Genomic DNA, 22,727 nt, shown 5'->3' with positions numbered 1-22,727 from the left:
ATTATTATCATATTTTTTTAAATATTTTGAATTTTATTCTTCATGAATTAAATGGTTTTAACTTGTCCTTTTGGCAATAAAGTTTGAAATTAAGAGACTTATTACAAAAAATCCCATGTATTAAAGGTAATACAGTCTCTTATATCTTTTTTAATTGATGGTGCTACATGCACCAATTAATATACCAATTAGTGTACCAACATATATTATGACATTATTATTGATTCCATTCATTATACAAATTATAATTATCCAAAATCTCTAAAATTATGTCACATCATCTGTTAATATATTAATTAATATACCAATTAATACATATAATATTATTCTCTAATAATCAACCAACTATATCACTTATGCATCATTAAATTTAAAAAGTGATTTTGTATATATTTTTCATATATGTATAACCTTTAAAATAAAATGTACATTCCGAATTAATGATTATGGAAGTTTTCAATTTTATTAATTTTGTAAAAGTGATAGCCCAAAATGATGTAAAATTAAGGGAGTAATCATCAAGTGAGGGCGCGACCATTGTACACCTCTCTAGTACCTTTCTTCATCGGACCGAATAATCAGCTTTTTTTGATTAAAAAAAAGAAAAAGAAAAGAATAATCAGCCCTCCAAAGCGCGCGCTCTCTCTCTCTCTTAAATTGCTCATTGGATTGGACCTAAAATGGCGTGCACTTCTCATTTTCAATCCCAACGACAAGGTAGGGTTTCAATTTCGCTCTTTCTTTCCCTTTCAACACTCCTCGCACCCTAGTTTTTTCTCTAAACACTCAGTTCTGGGCGACGTAGCACTCTGGCCCTTAATTCTCTAACGACAATGCAAGAGAATTCGATCTCGGCAAATAGAATGCTGGTTAGTGCGTTGTTTTTCCTTTTGGTTTCCAAGAAAATGTTGGAAAATTTTGATTTCTGAATCCTATTTTCTTGGTAACCAAACAGAGAATTAGCTTGGTTATTAAGCTAATGAAATGTTGGGTTGGATTTCAGGTGATTGTTCCTCCTCATCCACTGATAATGCACTGGGTTTCAGTTCTTAGAAATGAGCAGACTCCTTGCCCTATCTTTAGTGAGTGACAGTTCGAGTTTCACCATTGTTTTGTCTTTAATGGGAAGTTCATTAGCGTTTTTCTCTGCTGTCAAGTTTGTTACTTTTTGTGTGAATTTTAGTGTTTTCCGCAAAAAGTCTTGATCTGGATGCAAATTTAGTTTCCATATCCTTGCAATGCACACTGTTGTCTTCATGATTTTCATTCAAATGTGATTATAAAGCTGCCCTCTTTTTTCACTGACAATGAAATAATTTGAGAATTTATGAATTGAATAGGAAACTTCGGCCAATGTTTGTCATTGAGCAAAATTTTGCAATCTTCTTAGACATGGAGGAGTAGTTGGCCATTTAAATGTATGGTGCTTAAATCAGGACACATTCTTAACCAGCCCTTTTTGCTACTAGGGTATGCATGATGCAGCTTGGTTTGAAATAGTACTGGGAAAAAAACTGAATTGAATAGGTGATGGACTTTGAATCTGAACCGATTTACTTGGAACCAACCCAAGGGATAATTAAGCATCTGTGTGAAGTTTACATTGGGTTTGTTTGACACTTGCTGACTCGTAGGTTAAATCACGCCATGGGAATTCCATAGAAGAACAATAATTCATTTAGAGTATGTCTATTTAACAGATCATCGAATACATCAAATCTGAATTCTTAGGTATATTTAAAACATTATGATATATGATGTTACTTTTTAGACACACTTCATTGTAAATCTTGCTTGCAGCCTAGAGCACTCAAGCATGGTTGTGTGGTATTTGAATCCTACAGTGAATTCAAATGAAAAATAGGAGAAAGGTGGAGGATCAGAAAGAGAATTGGTAGCACATACTTATGATAGGGTATGTCTTGGTTTATGTTTCACAACTGGTGGAATGAGAAAAGCTTTTTCATTCCAACAAAACCCCGGCCCTAATGAATGAATAACCTGGAGTGATTGAATGCACATGGAAAATGAAACATTTGTCTCATTTACTGCTGTTCAACCTTTGGAGGAAGCCGTACACTAGTAAGTTATTACTTGAAACATGCAAATACCCTTTTAATTGTATGTAATTTTGATATTTACAAAATATATTCGTTATACTAGGCTTTCTTCTTGGGTTGGGTTGGTTTAGCTGGTTTTTTAATCTATTATTGTACTAACATTTGTAGGTTCTCTTGCTAGTTCTGTGTTCAATCTATAATGTCTCTTCAAACTCTACCAAATTAAACCAAAAAAGTCAGGTTGGCTTAGTTCTGGACCTGTCTTCGAAGGAGTTCTTACCGTGTGTGACTTTTGAGAAGAACTAGAAGCCTTTAAATTTCTTTGTATTAGAATATGCAAATTTATTTTATCTATCTTGATTGTATTTGGTAAAGTTTTAAAGAACTACTTCTTCGTGTCCCTTTTTAGATTATGTTTCCAAAATACAGTGTTGCTCCTTTATGGTTTTCATTTTCCAAAAAAATTGTATTGCTTCCAATGATTTGTTACAACTTACAAATTTTAAATTTTTTCCTTATTAATACATTAATGTCTCTGTTATCATATTTATTATAGAAAATGCCATGGCTGAGTTAGGGAGGCTGCTCATGTATGAAGCATCAAGGGATTGGCTGGTGAGTTATTACATTATGCATGTTGTTTTACTAACAACATTAGTGTTAAAAAACTAACAATAAAAAATGTCTTGATATGGATGAAGAACGCAAGAGGACCTTTGATGGGAAGGAAGTTCCTATTTTTAGATTGAAAAGTGGATTATTATCATTTTTGTATAGTTGGCTCTCTAGGAAATTTTGATCCATCCTTGAACCGATTTTTGGATTTTGTTGAAGAGTTTGAGTAATTTCAATGTATAGATGAGATAGGTCTTATGGACTTTTGTATACAGGTTGCATCCCCTTGGTGCGTCTTATTTTATGATACACTATATAAAGACATTGTCAAAATTAGTGTTTTGGCCGAGCTAATGCATAACTCTGAAAATGTGGACATTGATTTATAAGGATAAGGTTTATCTGTGCGGAGAACTTTCCTTAATATCAATTGTAGCCTGTTTCAAGTTCATTAGAGAATTGTTGGAATGTGGTTGTTAACATTTGATTGTATGTGTCTCTTCTCCTAGATATTTACCACATAAGAGTTCCAAGAAATGCATGAATAGTTAATATGAGTGTTACTCAAAGAATCTAGCCAAAGCTATTTGTTATCTTGGAATATATGCATCCTAGCAACTTGACAATGCTCTCTCTCTCTCTCTCTCTCTCTCTCCACATATGTATACATTTCTTCTTTCTTCCTCAATCTCCAAAGAATTTGCCTTCCAAGGGGATTGTGGGAAGCTTGCGAGGAGGTAGTCTGTGAGCAATGTTGGGAGCCTGACACATCTGGTGTCTGCATTTTATATGAGCTTTCTGGGTCATTAAAAAGTGGATTTTTCGTTGGAAGCTGTTTTGGTTTCTTACCTTTTTTATGTGCTTATGATGCTATGCTGTTATTGATGGCAGCCTACCATAACAGGGGAGATTCGGTCACCAATGGGTCCTGCCTCTGTAGAATTTATTGATCCAAGGGAACCTGTGGTGGTTAGTATATTAATCTTCTCTGTTTTTTCTTTTTACCACTGTTACTCATTTCATTGTAATGGATAGACTGAATTAATTCCCTATCCTGCCACTGTATATAGAGTCTAGGAAGTTTCCCCCATTATGCTCGTTGCAACTTGCAAATGATTAGGACATACTTTTTTTTTGGGCCAATTACACTAATGGTCCCTATAGTTTGGGACTTGTACCACTTTGGTGCATGACTTTTTAATTGTGACACATTTGATCCTGAATTTTGAATCTTGTTCTAAATAAGGACAATTGAAGATACCATTGCTCAATTTCAAAGAAAAAGTCTTCAATTTGATAAAATATATACTAATTTGAAAAAAATAGATGTCAAAAAAATATTTTTAAATTTTTAAAAATTATTTCTACCTATTATGTAAAATTGATAAATCTTTTACACATTTATTTTTATTTTTTTTACCAAATTAATTTTTGTTATGTGTTTGGATGATGATCATATAATGGGCGGTTGTTTTTATTTTCATTAAATTAGTTTTTATTTTTCCCAATGTCAAATATAGCGATGACTTTGATATCATTATTAAACCAATCCATTAAATAAAAAAATCCAAAACTAAAAGCATTTCGTATATTAAATGTATTTATTACACATTAAAAGCCTAACAACCACTTATTACATGATCATCATTCAAACACATAATAAAAATTAATTTGGTAGAATAAATAAATAAATAAATGTGTAAAAGATTTATTAATTTTACATAATTTTATCTTTGGTTGGCAGAAATATTTTTTAAAAATTCAAAAATATTTTTTTCACATTTATTTTTGTCAATTTAGTTTATATTTTATATTTTTTCTCAAATTAGTTTATATTTTATCAAATTGACGATTTTGCTATTGAAATTGAGCAATGTTATATTCAATTGTTCTTATTTAGAATAAGATTCAAAATTCAGAGTCAAATGTGTCACAATTGGAAAATCAGGGACTAAAGTGACAAGAGTCTCAAACTATAGGGAGTGTAATTCGCCTTTTTTTTTTTTTAATATTATTGGCGACAAATCGTGATACAAATTTATGAATGTGGTCTCTGTTTGAAATTATTTAATCCTGGGCCCTTGGCAGAGTAGTGCTTTTATGTAGCCATCACCTGATGCAGTATTTTTTTAGCTTTGCAGATTGTTCCTATCTTGAGAGCTGGTCTTGCTCTATCAGAATATGCATCATCAATTTTACCGGCAACAAAAACATACCATTTGGGTAAGAATGGTTTTTGCATTGTCATGTGGAAGGGGCGATGCTATTTTGATAGGTCAACTTATCTATATGTATTCTTTTAGCTTTGAATATAAATCTTCTACAAATTTCATCAAAAGGCCTATATTCTTTAGGAGTTCTGATGGGACTAGGATCTTTCCTGTGAATATTGCATTTTGTACATGTAAAATCATGTCCACATGCTCGGTACCTTTATTCATTAAATTTGCTTTTATGGTTTTGCTTATTTCAATAACATTTAGTGAATCCAATTTATTTTATGTGGTATATATTGTTCCTTCATTTTGAAGATTCATTAAATTTTTAGGTAATTGACCATGTCTGTGAATAATGTTATTTACGTTTTGCAAATTAAGGTATTAGCAGAGATGAGGAAACACTTCAGCCAACTGTATATTTGAACAAGTAAGAATTCTCCATTGTAGAAACTTAGCTTTTCCCTTTACTCTTCATTTTATGTTGTTCCTTTTTGCTCCGAACATGTTGTCTTGTTCTTTTCTCATTGCTTTCATTATGGTATGATTCCAATTCAACCAAAAGCCTTCATGCATTATTTATGTTATGAAAACTTTTTCTTCCTTTCACCATATTTTTTGGTACTTGTCATTGTTGGCGCAAATCTTAAGTCCTTAGTTAATAAACTGCACTAAAAGTACATGTGTGTACCCTATTTAACTTTATTTTCAAAGCATATGAATACCTAATCTAAACATGTGGATATTTGAATGTCTTAACCATTCATTATAAAAACAAATAACAGTTTTTGGGTAATCTTGCTTCTGATACATTTTGCATCTTGTTTCGTAGGTTACCTGAAAAATTTCCTGAAGGATCTCGAGTATTTGTTGTAGATCCCATGCTGGCAACGGGTATTTTTACTATGGCTAGAGCTCCTTTCCTCATGCTTAGCATATTTTTTCATAGTGTTTTCTTTGTTTCCTTCTTTTTGTCTCTGATTGAAAAAACTGTTTAAAGTTGCATGGTTCCTCTAATTTTTCTATTATCCTTGTAATAATTTTGATAAATAAGTTCTTACTTCTTGGTCAGATCAAATTTGTATTTTGATTTTCATCTTGTCTTTCCTTATGGATTGCAAATTGAGATGCATTTGATATGGCCGTTGACAAATTTAACACTTTCTGGAAGAATAAAAAATGTAAACTGTTAAGTATTAGTGTATAATGGTATTTATGTTTTTGTTCCTTTAGTCTTTTATTATAAGTATGTGTAACCCTAATATGTTTAGTGTGTGTGAAATAATATACAGTAGCAGCAATGCTCTCTTTTGTCTTCCTCTCTTTCTTTTCTTTCTTTTATGCAAATCTAACATGGTATCAGAGCTTCATCTTCCTCCTTGAAGATTCTTCTCTTGTTTCTTGTTTTTTTTGGTTCTTCCCTGTACATAGAAAGAAAAAAAAAATATCTTTTATGGTCGAAATTTGATGGTTTTTCACCATAGATTTTTATTTTAATTTTTTGATGAGTTTTTGAGTGTTTTTCCAATTTTTGTTTATTTTTGGAAAAACGATTGGTTTTTTTGGAAGACCCTGCTGGGGCTTGTTTTTGGCTGTTTTTTCCTTCCTCCCTCTACCTTGGGAGCCGACTGGGACTGTCCTAGGGTTGGGAGGACTGGTTTTGATGATTTGGCAAGGTTTCACTCTATTTTTGTCGATTTTCCTTAGTTTCAGCACGTTTTCTCTCAGTTTCTGACTGGTTTTGGCCTCTTCAGCCCCTGTTTCGGCTCTGTTTTTGTCTCTAGAGGTAAATTTTGTCCCTAAGTTGAGTTTGTGGATTCGCCTCTATTTGTTTTTGCTGTTTTGGGCAGGTATTTGTTTTTTTTCTATTGTGGGCATTTAATCTTCAATGGCTGAGGGTGAGACTAAGGATACAATTAGTGATGAGGGTGGCCTCCGTCGTGTTATGACTCTTACCGACAATCCCTCTCTTCAAATTAGTCCCGTTAAATTGGATGGTTCCAACTATTTGATTTGGTCACGCTCCTGTGGTCTTGCTATTGCTGCTCGTCGTTTGACTGGCTACATTACTGGTTCTCTTCTCTTACCGGATGGTGACGACTCCCTCAATACTCAATGGATTTCTGAAAATGCTCTTGTTATGACTTGACTAATCAACTCTATGCAGCCCATCATTAGTCGAAATTTCCTTTTATTAGATACTGCTCATAAGATTTGGACAGCTGCAGCCCAAATGTACTCCCAACAAGGTAATGATGCGCAGGCGTATGAGTTAAGAAAGAAGCTTCGGAGCTTAGATCAGAAAGATAGATCACTCGCAATCTATTATGCTGAGTTGAGTAGTTTGTGGCAGGAACTAGACTATTACCAAAGCTTCCAGGCTGTTTGTTCTCAGGATGCAACGTTGTTTCAGCAAACCGTTGAGAAAGAGCGTGTGTATGACTTTCTTGCCGGCTTGAACTTGGAGTATGATCAGATTCGCGTCCAAGTGTTGGGTCGTTCACCTTTTCCCACCCTACGCGAGGTGTATGCCCTTGTCCAGCAAGAGGAGAGTCGCCGTAGTGCTTTGTCTTTTTTCCTTCCTAGTCAGCGAACTATTATTTGTGGTGAGGGGGAGCCTAATAGTTCTCTTGATGTAGAGCTTGACAATAGTGGTCATTTGGACAGGGCTGATCTTAAGACTTATTCTCGGCCTCCAAACGAGCAAGCATCCCTTGTGCCACTAAACCCATCTTCATCCCTCATGCCAGTTCTAGGTAATGCATCTCAATCTATCCCTCCACCTGTAGTTGAGAGTCCTGTTGTCAATGATTCGAGTCTTCCTATTGCTCTTAGAAATGGGGTTAGGGCTTGTACTCAACACCCTATTTCTAAATTTGTGTCATATGATTCATTGTCTCCTACATATCGTGCTTTTGTTTCGTCTTTGTCTTCGGTATGTATTCCCCAGGGTTGGACAGAAGCTATCAATGATCCTAAGTGGAAAGTAGCTATGGTAGAAGAGATGGAAGCTCTAAGCAAGAATAACACTTGGGAGTTGGTTTCTCTTCCTAGTGGAAAAAAGCCTGTAGGATGTAAGTAGGTGTTCACCATCAAGCAGAAAGCAGATGGAACAATTGAACGGCACAAAGCACAATTAGTGGCCAAGGGGTTTACTCAGACATATGGAATTAATTACCAGGAAACCTTTACTCCTGTGGCAAAGATGAATTCCATTCGTGCTATTCTCTCATGTGCAGCTAATTTGGGATGGCCTTTACAGCAGTTAGACGTGAAGAATGCATTTCTCCATGGTGATTTGGAGGAGGAGGTATATATGGATATACCACTGGGATTCTCATCTCTGTCTACAGTTGGAAAAGTTTGTAGGTTGAAAAGGTGTTATATGGTTTGAAACAGTCTCCTTGAGCTTGGTTTGACAGATTCCTAAAGGCTATGTTGAGGTTCGGGTATAAGCAAAGCAATTCAGATCACACAATGTTTGTCAAACGTCACGCAAATAAGGTAACTGTGCTTATAGTATATGTGGATGACATAGTTGTGACAGGTAATGATGAGGAAGAAGTGACACATCTTAAGATGCTGTTGGCCAAGGAATTTGAGATCAAAGACCTTGGTTCGTTACTGTACTTTCTTGGGATTGAAGTTGCTAGATCTGACAAAGGCATCTTTTTTTCTCAGCGGAAATATATTCTAGATCTTCTTGAGGAAACTGACATGTTAGGCCACTGACCTGCTGATTCACCAATTGAGGCTAATCACCATCTTTGTAGTGGTGTTGGTGATCTTGTGGAGAAGGAAAGGTACCAGCGACTTGTGGGAAGACTTATATATTTATCCCACACTCGTCCAGATATTGCCTATGCGGTTGGGATAGTGAGTCAATTTATGCATAAGCCTCGTGCCCCTCATTTGGATGCAGTGTATCATATTTTGAGGTATCTTAAATCTGCTCCTGGAAAAGGGATTTTATTTTCCAATCATGGTCACTTGAGGTTGGAGGCATTCACAGATGCTGATTGGGCTGGTTCTATAGATGACAGACGATCTACCTCCGGTTACTGTGCATTTGTGGGGGGAAATTTAGTCACATGGCGTAGTAAGGCCTTGTTTGGCATATACTAAAAAAGTTGAAAACTCAAAAAGTCACTATCCTATTTAAATCACATCATCTTATTTAAGTCACATTGCCTCTCTACCACATCACTTCAAACCCAACCCATATTTAACTCATATTTCATAAAAAGTCAAAAAGTGCACTTATTTAGTACATCCCAAACCACTCCTAAGAAACAAACAGTGGTGTCCAGATCTAGTGCAGAGGCAGAATACATGGCTATAGCGCATAGTACATGTGCATTGATGTGGCTCTAGTCCTTGTTGAATGATATTGGGTTTGTTTGTAGTGAACCATTGACACTGTACTGTGACAACAAAGTTGCCATTAGTATTGCTCACAATCCTGTTCAGCATGATAGAACAAAAAATATTGAGATTGACAAACATTTCATTAAGGAGGAATTGAATAAGGATTTCATATGTATGCCTTTTGTGAAGTCTGTAGATCAATTGGCTAATGTCTTTACTAAGGGTCTTAGTAGTAAGGTTTTCCATCCTATTTGCTGCAAGTTGGGCATGAGAGATATCTTTGCACCAACTTGAGGGGGAGTGTTAAGTATTAGTATATAAGGGTAGTTATGTCTTTTGTTCCTTTAGTCTTTTATTATAAGTATGTGTAACCCTAATATGTTTAGTGTGTGTGAAATAGTATACAGCAGCAACAGTGCTCTCTTGTTTCTTCCTCTCTTTTCTTTCCTTTATGCAAATCTAACATAAACAAAAGCTGAATGCGACTCTCTCTCTCTCCCTCTCTCCAGTGAATGCTAGTACCATGAATGTATGAACTATTTTGTATAGCATCCGTAGCTTAATTTTTGCCTGCAGAGTTTTTTTTATTGTTTGTGTTTAATGTTCTGGAAGAGATAAAAATAAGCTTGACTTGGGTCAACTGTCAACTTTATATTTATTTGTTCTGTTTTTTTCACAAATAAATGTTAGGTGGTACAATAGTTGCAGCTCTTAACCTGTTAAAGGAACGGGGGGTTGATAACAAGCAAATTAAAGTGGTTAGTAAAATGACTCTCTCTCTCTCTCTCTGTATTTTTCTTTCCCTTATTTATGCTCCTATTGCACATATATGCATTGGGATTATTTATGTCAACTTTGAATATATCTAAATGCTCGAATTGCAATTTCTAGAATTAGTTACCTTAGCGCAAGTGTTGCACAATAAGACGTGAAAGGAGTCGGTCTTCATTTTTTCCCATACAAGCTATCAGTATTTTCTTCGAATATTCTTGCTTTTTCTTTCTTACAAATGTCAAGACCCTCATTTGGAAAATCTTGCTGTTTTAGTTAACTTATAATCAGATGTGCAAGCAGGTTTTCAAGTACACACTGGTTTTCTAGGTTAATCTTTACAGAGAAGAGTCGAATATAAGTGATTGGATTGATTTGTAACTGCATTTCTGATGATTTTGCACCTGTTAAATGTTGTCTTGTTTAGTTCATAGTACATGCATCTGTGCAAACAAAGGATGGCCATTTTTCATTTTCAGTTGGCGTTTATAGTTAATGCTCTTACAATACAAACTGCCATGCCATAGGTATCTGCTGTTGCTGCTCCTCCGGCCCTTCAAAAGCTCAGTGAGAATTTCCCTGGGTAATATATTTCTGAATTGAATCCTGTGTTCAAGATACTGAAATAAATCTTGTGCCTTTATTTTTGTTGTCCCTATGATTTTTCAGGCTTCATGTATATGCTGGAATCATTGACCCCACTGTTAATGACCAAGGGTAAATACTTCCCACTGTTATAATGAAAAAGAAACAACAACTTTCACGAGGCTGTAGTGTTTAAAACTCATCTTGTTTGGGCAATTTTCAGGTTCATAATTCCTGGACTTGGAGATGCAGGAGACCGTAGTTTTGGTACATAAATCCACCGAATTGTATGTCTACCCAAGTCCTTTTTTTTCTTTTTTCTGTCATTGATTTCCTTCAATTTGGCATTTTGAGCATATAATCAATTGTGGATCTACTTTTCTGTTTTACCATTACCAAGAACATGAAAACTCATGATGCATTATTATACGGGCATTAATATTCTTTTTTCGTGTGCTAAATGGATCATACACACATGTAATAGAAGCAGTCTGATTACCAAAACAGAGTATGCTCATGTAAAATCCCGTTGGCTAGGATTGAAAATATAACTGAGCAGACCAAACCACCCACCTTAACCAACCGGTGTATCCGGGTTTTGGTCGGTTTTTTTCCCGCCTTTGGGTCAGTTCAGACAGAATTGTGCCTTGCTTTGGGGATCCAATTATGAAAAATAAAGAGCTTAGAACAGACTTATTTACATATGGATAATTTTTTGAGAATCTGATCAGTCTTATTTTCAATAGGAGATCATAGTAAGCGGGTGAATACATTGTATGCTCTTTTTGGTGAATTACTTCTTAGACCTATATTCAAAAGTCTGAAATAATACTTTATCACGAGCGCAGCAACTGCCATGAACACCAGCTCTGCTGCCATAAACTGCCCCCAATATCTGTATTCTGTTGTTGACACGGCCACATGGGCACTAGAAGTTCTAGTGTTCATCACTGATGTAGTTATTAACAATATATACATTGTTATTGTTGTCATAAATATTACTACTACAATCAAGAATGGAGGGGAAAACATACCAAAGAGGAAATACAGATTTTCCAAAATTAGGGGGCGCCACCACCTCCTCCCCCACCACCACAACCAACCCCACCATCTCCGCCACCTCCGCCACCACCACAACCACCACTACCACCACCACCACCTCCACCACCTTCATGTCCACCAAAACCACCACCATCACCACATCTAGCACCATCGGTGGTTGTGAAAATTGACATAGCATGTCCATGGTGGCCACCACCACCACCAACTGTACTACCCATGCCACCAGTAAATTGTCTACCTCTAATGCAAAGGGAGATGATGAGACACAAGATGAAAAAAAAAATTGGTATGCAAAAAACCAAGGCAATTTTACCTGTAGTAATCATTGTTCTTATTAGTAAAGTTGGTTTGTTTGCTTTCCTTACCTTCCAACCAAATTACCACAATATATATAAACAGTCAATTCTCCTATGTTCTCTTGAATTTTCCATGGTAAAAGCAATGAAGGAGTTCAAGGTTGGAATTATCTATAAATAACTATTTATGGTCCATGCATTCAAATCATTGATGAGTTTGATGTTTTGATTAGTCTTATTTCAAAAATAAAATAAATCCAAGTCAAGTATGGAGGGGTTGAGTTCTCTTACTGACCTTCATCTTTTATCTATTTATTTATTTTTTTTTTTGAGTTCCAACTTGGACCCACATCGATAATTTGAATGGTCTATTTCATGGGCCTCACAATAGTCGTTCATTTTATAAAATAAAACATAATTTATTCATATGTTTATTGAGAGGGAGGTTTATGAGCTGGAATGGACCATGGTAAAGGCCGGGCAAAATGAGGGGCTGAACATGTTTGGGCCGTGATAGCTTGGGCTAGTCCAGATAAGGTTTTGCTCGGTTGAGGCCCAGGACCATGTTGGGACCGAGCTACTTGGGCTTGTCTATGTTGAAAACCGAGCTACTTGAGTTGCTCGGCCGAGATGATTGCCTGCCATGCTGGATTCCATGGTTCACGTGTTTAGTGCCGGCAGGAAGGCCTTCGGTTTGTTGGCTCGGCCTATCTTGAACTCGACTTTTGCCGGAATGCAACCGAGCTCGGTCATTCTGGAGCTCGGCAAGTGGAGCACTCGGGTACGCTACGCAGCGCGGTCGTGAAAGGCCAAGGTGGTTCCGCCAGTCTGTCGAGCTCCGCTAATATAGCCTGACGGTTTGGTTAGGTGGTGATTGCAGGGTTTGTGCTAACAGAAGGGAGAGCAGCACCATGTGTTAAGAGACTAATGGGAGCAGATTTGGACGTAGAAAGTATATAAGCGTGTCTGCGCCCCCCATGCTATGATGGAACATAATTTGGTGAGATAAATCTATACATTCAAGTCTCTCCTCTCTCTCTCTATCCCTGAGTGTGTGTTAACTTGACCGTCGTAGGGGTTTTTCGGCCACACACCGCCGGGTAGCTCACCGCCGTTTTGTTCGCAGGTCGATTGGACAGACAAAGAGCTTGGTAGAAAGGAGTAAGGGCTTTGCGGAATATTTGCTCCCCGTACAATTGGCGCCGTCTGTGGGAATATTCCATCCATGGCGGACTTGGAGACTTCCCTAGAAGGACATTCAAGAGACGCACGGGATAAGCGCAGAAGGAGTTTTGGTCACTCTCGGAGCCCAGATGGACACCGACGGCGGAGAGAATCACAGGCCAGACGTCTAGAGCACAAGTTGAGGGACCAAGACGCCGTCATTCGAAGAATGGCGGCAGAGATGGAAGATCTCAAGTGACATGTCAAAGGGAAGGATGTTGCTGGAGTGGGAGACCACAATGAGCGCACCCAATCACGCCGTTCAAGCAGTCAGAGCCAGCGGCACACTCCCTCTCTTTCTATTAACAGAAGTTTCAGGGTTGGAGATTCCGATGCGCCTGCAGAGAAGTCGAGTGCGCAAGACAGTACCCTATAAACCCTCGCGTCCTGCGACGACGTTGAGGTATTCCTACTTTGCGTGCTCCGAGGACTTGCGGGCAGTGTTGAAAGAGTGGGCTCACCGGCGAGAGACTCAAAGGGTGCCGGCGCTCCAGCGGCTATCTTACGGGGGTCATGCCAGTGAAGAGCTCATAATGCCACCACCCCGCCCAGCCGTGCCTCTCCCTCTAGACACAGATTTGGCGAGGCTGAGCGCCACCCCCTTCTCCCTTGAGATAGAAACCACTCCTCTCCCCGCGGGCTTCCACCAGCCCAAGTTTACGCTCTACGACGGAAAGACCGATCCATACATGCATGTAAGCCACTTCCGGCAGGTCATGGCCGGACATAGGCGCAATGACGCTCTTATGTGCCTAATCTTTTCGTCGAGTTTGGGTGAGTTGGGCTTGAAATAGTTTGAAAGGCTGCCAGAGGGAAGCATCGAAAGGTGGCAACAGTTGGCGGAAGCATTTGTGACTCGTTTCAAGACCAACACAAAAACCCCAAAGGAGGTGAACCACCTTCTCAGTGTCAAAATGGAGCCGAGCGACACACTCAAGGCATACGACTCCAGATACTGGGAAACCTTCAATGAGATTTTGGATTGCCCGATCAACCTGGCAATCACCCAATATAAACGCGGTCTCCCGGTCGGACATAGGTTGCGGGACTCGCTTACTATAAACCAGCCGACATCCATGGGTCGACTCATGCAGCGCATCAATGAGCACATCCGAGTAGAGGACGATGCGGCGGTATCCACCGCGAAAATAACTCCGGTGGCAACAGACAAGAGGTCAGCTGGCAAGGTACACGCAGTTGGACAGGAGACTAACCGTCCAAATGATCGCGCCGAGGAATCTGACCGAGGATCAAATCGTCAAAATTGGGGAAGGGGTCGTCGTAATGACCGAGATGAATACCCCCGCGATGACGTAGCTAATGCCAACAGAAGGTTGAAAGCTCAGACAGGCATCACCACGGTCTTTAAGATTCCAATCTATCGCATACTTAGTGAAATCCATGACGAGAATTACGTCCGGTTTCCTGCTAAGTTGGGCGACGCACAAAAGGGTTTCAATCCACGGTACCGCTGCACATATCACCGAGAGTGAGGACACCGAACAGAGGACTCTTTGCCTCTGAAGCAACACTTGAAGGAGTTTGTCGCAGCCGGACACTTGGATCTTTACATTGATGGGGGTGTTAAGGCCGCACATCCCATCCCGGCTGATCAGCATGGACCGGATGACTTGGAGGCGCCCCCTCAAGGAGTGGTTAATGTGATCCACGGCATAGTGGAGCCGGCGCGTGTATGCGAGCTCCGAGGGATGATTAATAAGGCGGAACACATGAGGGAAGTGTTGTCGGTCCAGTCCGCGATCAAAAGGGGCAAGACCGAGGAGAAAGACGTGATTAGTTTCTCCACAAGGGACCTAGAGCGCATTCAAACGCCACATAACGATGCCCTAGTGGTCACACTCCGCGTCAAAGAATTTGATGTCAAGCGCATCTTGATCGACCAGGGAAGCTCGGTCGAGATCATGTACTACGACACGTTCAAACAACTTAGACTCCGAGATACAGACTTGGCTTCGGCAACTTCTCCATTGGTTGGTTTCAACTCGCAATCGGAGTGGCCTTTTGGAAAGATAATTTTACCGGTCAAAGCTGGATCCGTGATCAAGCAGGTGGAGTTCTGGGTATTGCAGGTGCCGTCTACGTACAATCTGATCCTCGACAGGGGATGGCTTCACACTATGCAGGCTGTGGCGTCGACTTATCACCAGGTTATTAGATTCCCCTCGGTTATGGGGGCAATTGAGGAAGTTTGGGGCGATCAAGTCATGTCGAAACAATGCTTCGTGGCAGTGAACGGGAGCTGAGCTGCCAAAGGTTTCGTCCAAATGATTGAAGGACCGGAAGATCGTGGAGTCCTTGAAGATGTGGGCGCGAAGGCTGAGGGCAAAGCTGTTGAGGAGTTGGTAGAACTGCGGATTGACACTGAAAGCTCGAACAAGTTCTTCTTGCTCGGCTCAAGCCTTACCGCCCAAGAAAGGACCGAGATGGTAGAATTCTTGATGGCAAATATCGAAGTCTTCGCATGGTCGCCCTATGACATGCCCGGTATCGACCCAAGCTTTATTTGTCATCGCCTCAATGTTTTCACTGGTGCAAGGCCGGTCATTCAGAGAACTAGGAGGTCGGCGTTGCACCACGCCGAGGTAGTCGCAGAGGAGGTAAAGAACTTGCTTGAAGCTCGGGTTATTCAGGAAGTATACTACCCTCGGTGGATTTCAAACACAGACGTAGTACCCAAGAAGAATGGGAAGTGGCGAGTTTGCGTCGACTACAAGACCGTCAACTAAGCATGCCCTAAAGACAGCTTTCCCCTGCCCAGAATAGACCAGTTGGTGGATCTAACGGCCGGACATAACAGACTCAGTTTCTTGGATGCCTACCGCGGCTATCATCAGATTGCCATGCATGGCCCCGACCGTGAGATCACCTCTTTCACTACTCCACGGGGACTTACTACTATCGAGTCATGCTTTTTGGTTTGAAGAACACCGGGGCAACTTTCCAAAGGATGGTGACCAAAATGTTTGCTCCTCTGTTAGACGGGACGATGGAGGCTTATATTGATGACATGGTGGTTAAAAGCCGGCATCAAGCAAACCATTTGTCCGACCTAGTCGAGATGTTTGCCATCCTCAAACAGCACAAGTTATGCTTGAATGCGTCTAAATGTGCCTTTGGCGTGGGATCCAGAAAATTCTTGGGTTTCCTAGTCACAAACCGAGGCATCGAGGCAGACCCCACACAGATCAGGGTCGTACAGGAGTTGAAGCAGCCTAACTCGGCTAAGGACGTGCAGCATCTGGTCGGGATGGCCGTCGCGCTTAACTGATTCATAAGCCGGTCATCAGATCGCTGCCGCCCTTTCTTTCGAGCCTTGAAATCCAAGTTTTCGTAGGACGAGGAGTGTGACTGGGCTTGCCCGAACTCAAAGAGTATTTGTCTTTTGCACCACTATTGGTAACGCCTAAGCCCGGCGAAAAACTCTACCTTTATTTGGTCGTGTCCCAGCATGTAGTTAGCGCAGTGCTTGTCCGGTCAGCAGGTATCCAGCATTTACCCATCTTCTACGTGAGCAAAACCTTGTTACTGGCAGAGTCGAGATACTTGCCGCTCGAAAAACTTGCCTTAGCATTGATGATGGCCTCCAGGAAATTGGCACACTATTTTCACGCTCACATAATCATTGTTTTGACCGAGTTTCCCCTCAAAGCCTTGTTCGAACGGGCGGACTTCTCTGGTCGAATTCTAAAGTGTGCAGTCGAGTTGGGACAATTCGACGTTAAGTTTCAACCCCGAACGGCTATAAAAGCTCAAGCATTGGCAGATTTTGTTGCCGAGTTCTCGCCTGGAACTCACCAAGTATGTCCGGTGGATCTCACCACAGTAGCCGAGGAGGCCAACGAAGATTCCACCAAAATTGTACAGCAGGGCGGTGTTGGCGACGCGAAACTTGCACGTCCCACCATAGAACCTCCAGCCGGCATGTCATCGCAGCCCGGCGATGGGACGACGGACTTAGGCATAACAGACCAACCTGTTGGGTCCAGTGTCGCGTCGTCGAGAGGAGAGGAAGTGGAATCGATCAGCATTGAACCTGAAGCCGAACAGTCGAGCGACCGTGATCCCATCAACCTTCAAGCCTCCCAGGACCCCTCAGAATGTTGGAAGCTCTTTGTTGGCGAAATGTGAAAACTTTTTGTAGATGGGGCCTCGAATCGTCACGGTGCCGGGCTAGGCATAGTCTTGGTCTCGCCAGATGGTTTGACCATTGAGCATTCTATCACCCTCGGATTTCCTGCATCAAACAACGAGGTCGAGTACGAGGCGCTACTGGCCGGACTTAAGAGCGCGCTCCAGGTGCGCGCGTCTAAGCTGATGGTCTACAGCGATTCTCATCTAGTTGTCAACCAAGTATCTGGGGTTTACGAAGCTAAGGATGACAGAATGGCAAAGTACCAAGCTTTGGTAAGGGACCACATCAAGCGATTCCCGGCGATCAGGGTCCAACAAATTGGACGGGAAGACAACGGCCGCGGGGATGAGCTGGCCGGTCTGGCTTCCATGGTTGACCGAACCTCTCCCAATCCTCTCCTGATTGAGTTTCTTCCAAGGCCTAGTATAGGAACCGAAACAGACAGAAGTACTCTGCACTGAGCTTGGCCCTTTTTGGATGGACCCTATTATCCTCTTCCTGAAAGAGCGGACACTTCCGGCCGATAAAAAGGAAGCGCATAAAGTCCGGGTGAAGTCAGAGCGGTTTTAGCTCTCCATCTGGCGTTTTATACAAGAAGTCTTTCACCGGTCCTTATCTCAAGTGTGTACACCCAAATTGCGTGGAAGCTTTCCTGTACGAAATTCACGAAGGCATATGCAACAGTCACGTAGGGGCAGATCTTTGGCCTAGCGCGCTATCTCGTAGGGATATTGGTGGCCGTGCATGCAAGCGGACGCTCAAAAATATGTTCGCAAATGTGAGAAGTGCCAGAAGCTCGCCCACCAAATTCACCAACCGGCCAGGGAACTCCTTTCCCTCACAAGCCCTTGGCCTTTTGCGATGTGGGGACTAGACATAGTGGGACCACTCCCAACGGCACCGGGCAACCGGAAGTTCTTCATTGCCGCTACAGATTACTTTACCAAGTGGGTTGAAGCTGAGCCCCTAGCAACTATCAAGCAGAAGGACATCAAGCGGTTTGTCTAGCAGAATGTGGTAACGCGGTTTGGCGTCCCCAAGATTCTGATCTCTGATAATGGCACCCAATTTGATGACTGCTTATTCAGAGGGTTTTGTGAGGACTTGAAGATTGAATTCCAAAACTCCACCCCGGCTTACCCGCAGTCCAACGGCCAAGCCGAAGCATCAAATAAGACCATTCTTGACGGGTTGAAGTAAAGACTTGAGAAGGCCAAAGGAAAATGGGCCGAGGAACTACCATAGTTCTCTAGGCATACCAGACGACCCCGAGGCGATCTACCGGGGAAACTCCTTTTGCCCTGGCGTACGACATGGAGGCGGTCATCCCATTGAAAATTGGCATGCCCGCCATCCGCAGTGAAAATTTTGAGCCCGAGCTGAATTCTGAAGCAATTGCCCTGGAATTGGACCTTGTTGAAGAGCGCCGCGAAAAAGTTTTGATTCACGTGGCTGCATACCAACAAGAATTGTCCAGGAAGTACAACAAAACCGTGCATCCCAGACCCGTTTAAAGTTGGCAACTGGGTTTTAAGAAAGGTCATGGGCAATACCCTGGTGCTAGGCGAAGGCAAGCTAGGGGAAAATTGGGAAGGACCCTACAGGATAACCGGTTTAGCGGGCAAGGGGACATACCACTTGGAAGATTTGGACGGCAAAGGCATACCCCGGCCATAGAATGCAGCCAACCTCAAACTGTACTATTTTTAGTTTTCATAGTTTTTATGTTATTCTTTTGAGCAATGACTTGTTTGCCTTACATTTCAGAATGTAATACTCTTTTTGTCAATATAATAGAAGTGACTTACCTTTGTTGAAGCAATCTGTTGTTTTCGATGCTTATTTCGTGATTTTAACCGAGATGTTTTATTCCGGTTGATTGAGTTGATGACTTGCTCAACTTTGATATTGAAACCGAGATGTTTTACTCCGGTTGGTTGAGTTGATTTTCTTAACTTTTAGATTCTAACCGAGATGTTCTAGTCCGGTTGGTTGAGTTGATGATGTAGTCAACTTTTAGATTCCAACCGAGATGTTTTATTCCAGTGGATTGAGTTGATGACTTGCTTAACTTGATATTGAAACCGATATGTTTTACTCCGGTTGGTTGAGTTGATGATTTACTCAACTTTTAGATTCTAACCAAGATGTTCTAGTCCAGTTGGTTGAGTTGATGATGTACTCAACTTTTAGATTCCAACCCAGATGTTTTATTCCGGTTGATTGAGTTGATGACTTGCTCAACTTTGATATTGAAACCGAGATGTTTTTACTTTGGTTGAATAAGTTGATGTTCTTCTCAACTTCGAGATTTCAACCGAGATGTTTTACTCCGGTTGAATAAGTTGATGCTTTACTCAACTTTGTGATTGCAACCAAGATGTTTTTCTCCGGTTGAATAAGTTGGTAATTTGGTCAAGGGCGAGTTGATTGTTTGTCTAGCCGAGGTTGTTTGCCTGGCTGAAGTTGTTTAGTTTAAACACAGTGCAAACACTTGACGAAAATAGAATTTTTCATTGATGAGGAATAGCATTACAAAAGGTGGAGTACTAGCCCGGTTACATTTTCAAACGAAAAAGAAAGAAGATAAAGAAAACTAAACTAAGGGGGAAAGTTTTGTGAATTCATCCCTGGTCACGGTCGCCTCCAGGTCGATTGTGGTTGTGGTCTCTTGGACACCAGTCTGCTTCTGGCCGGCCTGCTTTGGGCGGTTGTCACCCTTGGCATTTTCCTCGGCGTTTTCCGCTTCTTTTTCCTCGGCCTCAGCCTGCAACGCGCTGAAGATGTCGTTGGCATATGACACAAGGTACGTCGGCAGGAAGGCAGCTGGGGGAGAGGCAAACACGTCAGTTCCAGATCCTTGGTCGAGCTGTTGACAAGCAGCCTTTCAACCCGCCTTGAAGAAGATGTCTTGGGTGGCATCGACTTGCTTTGTGTATTTCTCCTCGGCCTCTTTGAAATCGGCGTTGTTGGCGTCCTCCAGCTCCTCCTTCCTTGACTGCTTCAACGCCTTCAGCTCGGTCCGGATGACATCCCTTTCTTGCTCGGCGACACCAAGCTGGCTGAGCAACCTGGAGTTGTCAGAATTCGCTATCTCCAACGAAGCCTTGGATCGTCCGAGCTCAGCTTGAAGGTGTTCAACCTGGCTGGCAGTGTCGGTTGCCTTCTGCCGGTGTCGGTGGATCCTCTCCATCACCAAGTGTTGTTTCTGGATGGCTTGCAAGAAGAAAACTTTATCAGAGGAAGGAAACCAAGCAAGCACTTGGAAAAATTTGAACAAAGTACACAAAGTCCTTACCCGGGTCATGGACTTGACCGAGGACTTCACCAGCCGGGTGTCCGGTACGTGGTCGTTGCTGACCACGTCGCTCGGTAACAGCAAGGCTTTGGTTAGGTCAAAGGCGAGTAGATGCTCCTTGTCACCTTTGACCGAGGCAGTCGCCGGGATCTCCTTACCCCGGTGCTTGAGCTGTGGCTTCCATGCGGTGTTGGGTCAGTTGTCACCGCTGGTTGCTCGGTGTTCAACTCTGCAACTAGCTCGGCAGAGGGGTCGGTACGTGGCCTTTTCCCAGCCCAGCAGCTTTCTTTGCTTGCCTGCCCGGCGGCAGGTGATGCCAATGCAACTACGGTCCCGCTCGATTGACCGACAGCGGTTGTGCGGGATGGGATGATCGGTAGCTCGGTGGAGGTAGCGGTGAGGAGGTTTTTGATGCGGTTTCTTTTGGCCATCTCTTCTGCCTCGATCAACTGGATAAGTGGCATGTCCGGCAATGTGGGATCAGGAGGGGGAGATGATGCACGGAGGAAGTCTGTAACCTTACTCCGGCGTGAAGCTGAGTACCTGTAGGTTGGCACGTAACTGAGGAGTTCGTGGCAATCCCAGTTGCGGTAGCGAAACACGGTTCTGATGGTTGCTTCGTTGGGATAATGGTAATTGGCTTACAAAGCTTCGATCGCTGCAAAGAGGAAAGAAACAAAGCACATTAGTACAAAATGGTTAAGGAAAGTAATCTAACCGAGCAGTTAGCGCGACTTACATGTTTCGCCGAAATTCTTATTGATAAACCAGCCCGGCACGTCGGCTATCTCGTAATTATTGGACACTCAGAAAAAGTCGTCGTCATGTAAGTCCTTGTCTGGGGTATCAGTCACTATTTTCTCCTTGCCCAGTCTATTCTTTAAGTAATAGGCAAGACCATCGCCTGTATGCCCGAGGGTATACTGGCGAAGTATCTCGGTCATTCTTAAGTTGGTGCCTAGCCGATTGTTTAGCTCGGCAATTCCGTTTATTATGCGGTAGGTGTTGGTTGAGACCTGGGTTAGAGTTAGCCCGGTGCGCCGCAAGAATTCGCAGATCAACGGGTTAACCGGGAAGCAGAGGCCACCTTCTATGATAGAAAGCACGGTGAAGGGGCACTGGTCTAATCTATCCCACGGGGTCGTGTCCTCGGCACCGAGTTCTAGGTGAACGTCGTCCGGAATACCATATTATTCCCGGAACGCGGCTAAAACGACCGGCGTGTCGACCAAGAAGCGGTAGCGCCCCATGTGTGGCTGGTTGGTTTTAGCATGGCTGAGGTGGTTTGGCACAAACTCTGGTTTGGTGGCTGCTCGGTCTTTGAGAGCTCGGTGTTGGTGTGTGGCCCCCTTGGACTCTGCAGGAAAAGGAGGGTAAGTGTAAGCGGGAGCGCGGTCGCGCAAAACGAGCTTGACTTTAGCTCGGTCAGGTAGAGTGCCAGACCATCTCGGTCACGAAGGTAAACATAGGAGCTCAGCCGCTCAAGCGAACCAGATGTTAGCCCAGTCGAGCAGTCAAGTCCTCTGCTTACCTCAGTTTCTACAGGGGTTTTTGCAAACTTGCAATTTGCTCGGTTTTGATGTTTTTTGGGATCAAAAGAAGACCTGGAGCCCGGTCCGCTCCAGATCTTCTTGTGTTCATCACTGGAATTGAAGAACAACGAAAAGAACAGGGGCAGGAGAGGGTTTTTTTTGGGGGGGGGGGGATATCCTAAAACCTATGGACTTTATGCCCTAGAATGTGAAATACCAAATAAAAAAAAAGAGCAACAAAGAGGATTGGAAGAACTTACCAGTTTGCAGGCAGAGGCTACTTCTTCAAGTACGAACGAAGAAGAAGAACAAGAATTGAGGTCAAACACTGTAGCTCAAAGGCGTCAAGAACGAAAGAGAGGCAGTAAGAAGAGAAAGCGAAGGGGAAATGGCGTACTTATAGGAGTGAAAGGGCGCCTAAATTTGAATATGAAGGGACGCTTGGGTTGGCTGCCCGAGGCCAATAAATGCACGACGCGTGTTCATAATGGTAGCAGCGTCAGTTCTGAAGAGACAAGATGGCAGGTTGAGGCAACGATCGAGCAAG

The 22,727-nt window shown here is 42.1% G+C and overlaps 1 protein-coding gene across 5 annotated transcripts; it reads left to right on the top strand.

Annotated features, from left to right (window-relative positions):
* The first annotated feature begins 590 nt into the window (after positions 1-590).
* LOC114273537 (uracil phosphoribosyltransferase) lies at positions 591-11,119 on the top strand. 5 transcript variants are annotated; one of them, XM_082919175.1, is made up of 12 exons: positions 603-717; positions 806-869; positions 1,004-1,082; positions 2,617-2,675; positions 3,567-3,644; positions 4,817-4,898; positions 5,273-5,321; positions 5,724-5,785; positions 9,950-10,017; positions 10,558-10,597; positions 10,700-10,747; positions 10,839-11,119. In XM_082919175.1, the coding sequence occupies exons 2-12, from the start codon at positions 834-836 to the stop codon at positions 10,844-10,846; spliced, it is 609 nt and encodes a 202-aa protein (XP_082775301.1). In that variant the 5' UTR covers positions 603-717; positions 806-833; the 3' UTR covers positions 10,847-11,119. The 5 variants fall into 5 exon arrangements, with proteins under 5 accessions (XP_028071146.2, XP_028071142.2, XP_082775301.1 ...); XM_028215342.2 differs by having other exon boundaries at positions 610-717; positions 10,558-10,613; XM_028215345.2 differs by having other exon boundaries at positions 591-869.
* The last annotated feature ends 11,608 nt before the right edge of the window (positions 11,120-22,727 follow it).

This window comes from Camellia sinensis, chromosome 3 (genome assembly GCF_055761805.1).
Source record: "Camellia sinensis isolate YWXY chromosome 3, ASM5576180v1, whole genome shotgun sequence".
In the NCBI taxonomy this organism is placed as follows: Eukaryota; Viridiplantae; Streptophyta; class Magnoliopsida; order Ericales; family Theaceae; genus Camellia; species Camellia sinensis.
The sequence above is the reverse complement of the archived record's forward strand: the minus strand, read 5'-3'. Positions and strand labels throughout refer to the sequence as shown.